The sequence below is a fragment of the Struthio camelus genome, chromosome 1 (assembly GCF_040807025.1).
Source record: "Struthio camelus isolate bStrCam1 chromosome 1, bStrCam1.hap1, whole genome shotgun sequence".
NCBI classification, from domain to species: domain Eukaryota; kingdom Metazoa; phylum Chordata; class Aves; order Struthioniformes; family Struthionidae; genus Struthio; species Struthio camelus.
In genome coordinates, this window is record NC_090942.1 from 7,265,973 (window position 1) to 7,273,781 (window position 7,809).

Sequence of the window (7,809 nt, forward strand, 5' to 3'; positions counted from 1 at the left end):
TGCCTAGCTAAGCTGTGTGGGAGTCCTCCCACAAGGCGTGTTGGCGTAGACGAGGGAGCGCTGGTAGGTACCTCTGGTAATGTCATAGCCCTCTCTGGGGAGGAAGCGATCAGCAGGGTGGAATTGTTGCTCGGTATTGGTAGATGTTATCTCCTTGCTATGAAACGCCGATCAGCTTACCGGGAGGCTCTGGTTTCCCAGCTCAGAGCTAACAGGGCTAAAGAGGAAGGAGAAATAGTCCAATTGAATTGGAAATGCGGACTTGACTTTGCTTCTCATGTCACTTCTCAAACCACAAACCATAAAAAAAAAAAGAGAAGCGCTTGGGAAGCAGGGCCATCTCATTCCATTTGTTCAGGGTCAGGGTAATGGTTTCCAGTTCCCAGCTGGTATCTCAGAACTAGGTATTTTGAGGAATCTGTCTCTGCTATTTCCTAGGCAGGGTGGTTGGAAAGAAAGGCTGTTGGAGAGCAAGACGTTTCGCTCCATGGTATAATGCAAGCTCGTGTTGCGAAGGATGTCTTGATGTGTTGGAGCAAGATGAGGTTCCCCTTTCCTTTCCTCCCCCAGCTTGCACTGTTAGTGCTAAAGGATGATTTTTTGTCTTTGTGGTAACTTGAGAATGAAGGAAAAAGTTCTACCAGTGTGTTTTAGGTGATTATAACAAATCCGAGAGGGGATTATAAGACTGAGCAAATGGTGGCTTCTGCCTCCAGTAAAGGCTGGTGCATACGTCTGTTCCCCTAAGCCTCTTCCAAACGTGCAAGTGCTGTTTTTTCATGGCTGAGTGAAATAAAAGCTCTATAAGCTTTAAAATCCAATTTTGCTATGTAACGTGATGACATAAAAATGGCACTCCCTTCTGTTCACGGATCTTTTCACCAGAAGTAGTCAGCATAAAACTGCTTGACCAACAAATGAGTTAACTTCAACCGTGCTGGCGAATGAGTTAGATTGTTTCCCTTATGTGGTCTGATGAGTAGAATTCTTGCCTAAAAGCTCATAAAAGATTAAGGTGTTGAAGCAGAGTGAGTTAGTCTTTCAACCGGTGGGATCTTGTTCCTGTTAATGATGTGTTATAACAGAAAACTCAAACTGATTCTGTAGGTCAGGTACATATGTAGGGTCCATGCTTGTAAATTGAGCTATCTGGTTTGGAGGCATGTGAGGTTAGATACAGAGCCCTGTTATATCGGATCTTATTAGAAAGGTGACTTTATAAGACTTTTTTTTAAGATGCCCATAGGTGGTGTGCATGTGTTCTAGGCTGCTGAACATATGCCTTCTATTACCTTGCTTAGGATCTTTTCTTTTACTACTTATTTCCCCCCCCCCCCTTAAAATATTTTAAAAAGTGAATTTAAATATAACACACTGTTCTCTGCTTTCAGAAATGAATACAGCTTACAGCCCTACATAACCCGCCGATGACGTTCTGCACTGCATCGGGATCAATAAGAGGGTGTGATGCCTAGAAATCTCCTGTCAGACTTTTCTGAAATGGCATCTGAAATCTCTCCAAATCATACACTTGGGAGCATGGAGAGGGGTGGCAGTGTGGAGAATCACAGCATCCAAGCTAGGTGCAGAAATGTTGCCTTGGTAAGTGTTTAATGAGCCTTATGCTTAATGATACAAGTTGGATCAGTAGGTTTGTTTGCATCACGGTATTTTTTTCTTAAATGTTGATCTTTGCCAATTCTAATCTCGAATGGTTGGTTGTCATCTCCATTGCTAATGCACCGGAAGGCCAGAAATAACTACTGAGATCTGGTACAATGTCTCCTTAGTCTGGTCTGATTGTAGCCTGGAGAATGCTTCTGTCCGGCCATCACCCCGCAAAGAGCGGGGCATGGCACTTAGGAGCATGTGTTAGACCAGGCAGCTCGGCACTGCTGCCAGTACGTGCCCCTGGAGTTTGGTGAGCATCTCTGCCCTCTCTTGCATCAGTAGCTTGTAAAAGGGTCTGAGGATAGTGCCTGGTTCTTTGTGCTGCTTCTTGCTTAAGTGTTTTGTTGACGTTTCTGAGCGAAGGTCTCAGCTTATTCCACCTTCGTATAATTAGGTGAGTAACAAATACAGCACCATAAACAAAGCTGTCCTCGCATTAGTGAATAGGAGTGTGCGGCTGTTTAAGTAGTATGTGAGTAATTGAGGGAGTAGGATGCGCTTCTGAGTTTTTTTCCAATTAGCAGGATGATTCAGACAAGGAACCTGGCAGTACTGTTTGTCTCTGTGACAGACCAAGCCTAGAAAGCAGGTATGGTTTCTTGCACATTTTTTGATTATCACAACTATTTGGAAAGCCTCCATTTTTAACTGAGGAAAGGTCACTGCAGTTAGCATGCTTTTTCTAAGTGGCAACCTAAATCTATCTTGCGTAAAGCACTGAATTAGATTATCTTCATATTTTTCCCTCTACCCTCTGTCCTAGCTTCCTTCAGTAGTTTGTTGCCTCAGAAGAATGAGTGCTGAAAATAAGTGGACAAGTTAATATCCCAGATATCTGTCTACCTCAGAAATGTTTAGTGTTTCATGTTTCCTTTCAAACTTGTTGGTGACTGGAGGTAATTCTTAAGATGCTCCTTCTTGGTTGTTGCTAATAAAAATATCACAACTTAGTTAATATTTTGCTCTATCCTTCTGTTTGTATTGCTAGTTAAAACACAAATATTAGTACATTTAGTCCCTTAGCTGTTTCTGGGATGCCCTAGAAACAAGTCAGGAAAGACTTGATGGTGGAGGGAAGAGCCAACTATCCCGTTTTTGACTTGGGTATTAACAGTATGTTGTTGGTTATGTGGAAACTGATTGAATTTTAGAATTACGGTGGAAGTTGCACTTCTTTAATAAAGAATTACAAGTTAATTTTATGCAGTACATTGACTGCAGTCTTCCAGTATCCCAAGCCTGTAGCCAGCCATGTTCCCAAAGGGTTTTATTCTTAGCTGTGGTAGCAGGTGTTAGACTGGTCATTCAAAAAAACAGTACTGAATAACTAGGCTATGTATAAACGAGTATGTCGCACAGATGCATACTGAGCCTCCTGTGCCAGGAAATGACACAGGTTACCTTAATCTAACTATGCCATGTGATGGTCCATGTGATAATGCATCAGCTAGAATCAGAAACCTTTTCTGATCTGTAATGGAGTAACTTATAGATGGAGTAAAAGTTGGCTGCAGGTTCAGGCAATTGCAGTCAGACTTGTGCATCAGCTAAAACGGTTCCCAGAGTCTGTAGTCCTGCACTATGTTCCGTATATGCTTGCGCATGCAGAAGGTGAAGCATGTGCTAAAAAGATCCCTCTCCATGACATCAGTAGAAACTCTTCCAGCAGCGTAGTGGGTGGCACGGCTGATAAGGCAGCGGACTAGCATGTGTGGAATAGCAGATTGGGCGATGGGGGCCCCCCTTTCCCTTGTTGAGGAAGGGAGGGAATGCCCTGCTCTCCTTTGTTTCATTGGATTTGAAAAGGGAATCCACTGCCTGTATTTCAATGTATTTTCCCCATATTTTCAATAATTAGAGAAAAATCGCTCCTGACATTCTCTTTTTCAGTAAAGCTGTAGTGTCAGCTTTGAGCTTAGGGGGGGGGAGGTCTACGATGAACAGAATACAAAGGAAGTTCTGCCAGTTGTGGGTTGAGTAAATAGATCACAAAAAGGGAAGGTGAGACGCACCAAAGATTTGAGTCCTAAGAAAAATGCTGGCTGATACCTTGTGTCTGTTCAGCGCTGCAACAGGCTTTAGAAATCCTCAGGGTAGAGAGTCATATTCCTTCAATATTTTTATTTATAGCCTTGTGTAACTGTGTATTAAAAGCAGGATTGTTGCAGTCCACTGAGCAGGTCAGTGGATTGGTAAGAGGAAAAAAACTGATTACTGGAACATGTTAGAAGAGACATTAACTACTTGCTGCAGTTGTTTTGTTATAAAGGTCTAAAAGGTGCAAAGTTGTGATGTCCTAATGATATATCCTAATGAGGATAGGTAAGGAGGAGGGGATAGGTAAGTTTGTATGGACAAATCACTTCTTATTAGACCAACTGTGAGAAAGGAGGCAGGTCGGAACAGTTTTTCAGGCACACCAGATTTTTCCGCGGTCTGAAACAAACGGCTACAGGATTATCCGTCTCTTCGTTTATTGCTTTTGTGGATCTGGTCAGCTAGAGACATAACGAGGAAATTCAGGGTTTGTTTTGAGTTCTGGTTATGGTTTTGCAAAGGGAAAAAATTGCAGCAGTGATTTTTATGGCTTGCCCTTGTTGCTGCAGGTTTCTTGTTATTTGATTACAAGAAAGGGGGCTCTTAGGCGTCTCAGTGTGTCAACCTACATAGTCACCAAATATAACCTTTGTATTATCTCTGTGGAACTCAAACAAACCTAGGGAGCTGATAACAGAGACAAACAATTGGACTGGCTCTAGCCCACGCCGACTGCTTCGAGCTGGTTTGGCTGTTGACTCTTCTTGCATGCTGCCTGTCTGCGCTGGCAATACGTGCTGTGGGGCTGGTTATCAGTTTAGGAATGACTAAGAGATGTGCATGAATTCCTATGTGCCAAAATGTGCTTAAAACAACAGAAGTAACAGCTGCCTGGCAAAAGCCAGGCTGATTTATCAGTTTGGTTTCATTTTGACAAATTCCTCAGCTTCAGCTTCTATATGATGGTGCTTTGAGTTAATCTTTGACAGCAATTGCAGTTCTTAAAGCAAAATACTATGTTTGAACTGCAAGCAAGGTGCTAGTGTCTGTCCTGTCTTGTTTGCAGTAGAATTTTTCCATATCAATGATAGATGTTCAGGTCTTCATTTTTGCTGCCAAATTTATCACAGCGGCTGAAGACAAGCGCAAATAAGATCCTACGTTTAGATGGGAAGAATGCTTGCATTGATGGTTTCATCTCCTGCCGTCGCTTGGGGTTTCTCCCCCCTTCTTTTTTTCTGTATCTGAAGCTTTTATATGTGAGAACACAAACTTGCACACATCTCCTGGCCTTTTAATAAAGCTGATGTCTAAACCTGTCCTTGGCAAAGGTATGACGGAAGTATGCTTTCTCGATGCATGGAATCAGTTGCACTATCTGACTGGGAGTGGAAGCAAACTTATTCTATTCTGCTTGGGAATTATGACTTCTAAAAGCCGTTCTTGAATGATCTCCGTTACATTGCTGTAAGAATTAACTTGCAGTGAAATACAGGTGCAGCGATTTAAGGACACATAATGTCAAGATAAAACTAGATCTTAGCTTTTTTGGAGCCATTCTTCTTGTTCCATAGACCAAATACAGGCAGGCTGTAAAACCAGTTCTTTTTCAGTGCTTCACTGCTGTTAATTGTACTGTGTATCTGTCTTTGGCAGTGAGTAACTGCTGCAGTTTCTAGGTGTGAATAACATGCAAAGATAATCGTGTCACCTGCTGAAGTCATACCAGAGGGTGCTGGGTGTACCCCTCTGGTGAGCTGTGCTGACTTGGGACTGCATTAGTAAGAAGTTGTATCAGTGCTTTGGATCTGCTGATATAACTTCAGTTCTTACCTTACTTACGTGGGCATGCCTTATGAGAGTTAGTGGGCTCCTTATTGCTGTCAACAGAGCATGCTACACTTTTTTTTTTTTTCCTCCCCCTCCTCCCTTTTGTTCAGACGGATCCTCAGTTAACGCCACTGTCAGTCACCGCTCTTTTTGCGGTGGGCTTGGCTGCCAGGATTTGGTCAAGTGACTGTTTCTTTTGGTCACTGATCAAGTGGTTGAGGTCGGAAGAGACTTGGGACTGTTAAACGGTATCTTGCTTTTCAATTATGAGCCAAATTACCAAGAATTTGTCTATTATTCCATCTTTCTGATGGCTTTTCAAATTTTGATTTCCTTCTGTTTGTTATTTCTTCAGATCAACTTTCTCTGCAGTTCTGTAGCTCTAGCAAGACACAATTCATTTCCAGTGACTGAGTATACTCATCACCACCTTTTATAGTGCAGGTGACACTTTGAATATTAGTTAAATAGAAGAGTATCTGTCTTGAGAGGTTTGATCTGGCTCAGTATCCTGTTTCCCACTACTCAGACATTTAACTCAGGGTCATTTTGCAATTACAGTGTCCCTTTGAGCCTAGAAATTAGTTGCCGTGACCTTTATCCTTTTGGGATCAGTACAGATAACTCAGATGCAATAGACTTTTTTTTTTTAAGTGTACTTTGCTGTATCTTTGTCCCAGCCTCTCTGAAGAGGTCCCGGAATTCCAGTGTGGTTTTGGGAATTACTGGGAAAGGACAGCTGGTATGTGTGTTGACCTAGTGCCTTTGCCCTCACAATCTGAGCATGCCAAATCTTGTGCTGGTGAGTCACAATTCAGGTACATCGGAGGGAAAGTCCTGAGAATGACTCCTCTCACAAAATGCATGTGGGTTTTTTTTCCCCCCTTGCTACTGATGTTCTGCAGGCTCTACTGTACTGCAACAAGCTCTTTCGCCGTGTCTAAATTCTTTGCCAAATAAAGATAGACCACAAAATGAGAATTTTTGTTTGATTACTTTCTATGGGTACAGCTGTCCTTTGGGCAGGTGGCAGCCATTCATTACCGGGTGTGGAGAGAGCTATGCTTCATCCACTTTAAACTGATATATTAATATGACTTTGACAAAGTGGGCATTGGAAAAATAACTAAGTCCTTATCCCTAACAGCAGGGCAAGAAGTCAAGAGGGAGATGAGCTTGAGGAGCACTTGCTATGGACCCTAACTGCAGAACTGGGCATGCTAGCCCGTTTTACAGCAAGGCATCATTCCTTGCTGTGAGACAGAGCTGTAAAATGGGCTGGTACAAATGTTGCTACTGGCGTCTCGTGGGGTGCAGACTACTTCTAGGAACTATAAATGGCATCACTCGTGCTTTACAGCAGGTTCTAGTAGATACTAGGTTGTTCTAGCAGGTGGGTAGCTCCGTCTTTAACCCTCTCTGATGGGCCATTCCTGAACTTCCAAAGCAGCCGTCCCAGTGCTCTGGGACTTCCTTGTTCGAGGGAGACTTCTACTTGTCTCTCCCTCAGTGAACGTAGAAGAGTTGTTATAATGAAACGGGGTGATAAAGTTTTTCACATTAACATACATACACAGCTGTGTTCTCCCCCGTTTTAAAACATAGTGTACTCCATTCTTTCAGCTTTCCTGTGAAGCTGTACATCCAGGGCTTTTCTTGCTTTGTCCTGGACCCTGTCCAGCTAGTCTGCCTCCTTTCCAAGTTCAGTGACTGAATCTGAACTCTGCTCTAAGTGAGGATATGATACTGTTTCATCACCCTAGTTAATATATCCCAGAATGACATTCGCATACCTGAACAGCGCTGATTTCCCTTCCTCTACTTTAGAGCAGATCTTAAACTGAGCTGCAGATCCTCTGCCTTGTATTGCCGTTTGGATAACTGTTCATTGTTCTGCATTTGCATGCTTCTGACTTTTTTTTTTTCAATTGAATTTCATTTTGTGGACTTCTAGCACACTGATATGGTGCATAAAGATCTTGCTCTGTCTTACCCAGTTCTTGCAGCAGTGTTTCCCAGCATAAGGGCATCAGCAGATACTAAGCTAATTCTCTGCCACTGTTAGTGATGTATCAGATAGTGCAGGAGTAGGGATAAATCTGTTCACGCCTGCTCTTGTTTCATTATCCAATTTCGGATACGTGATGCTGCTACTCAAAAATAACGATTTCTTCACTTCCACCTCTCATCCTCCAAGTTAGGCAGTCATTTTCTAGTAATTTCATCTAGGCTTAGTTTCCTTATCCACCAGTGAGCATATTGTTTGGGGCT

General features: G+C 42.7%; 1 protein-coding gene across 1 annotated transcript in view; it reads left to right on the forward strand.

The window, feature by feature from the left end:
- The first annotated feature begins 1,394 nt into the window (after nt 1–1,394).
- The window catches only part of PROSER2 (proline and serine rich 2), a 16,061-nt gene continuing 9,646 nt past the window's right edge, over nt 1,395–7,809 (forward strand). The window contains 2 exon segments of the mRNA XM_009683009.2: nt 1,395–1,456; nt 1,458–1,602. Coding sequence (XP_009681304.2) covers nt 1,428–1,456; nt 1,458–1,602 — 174 coding nt within the window. The 5' untranslated portion in view covers nt 1,395–1,427.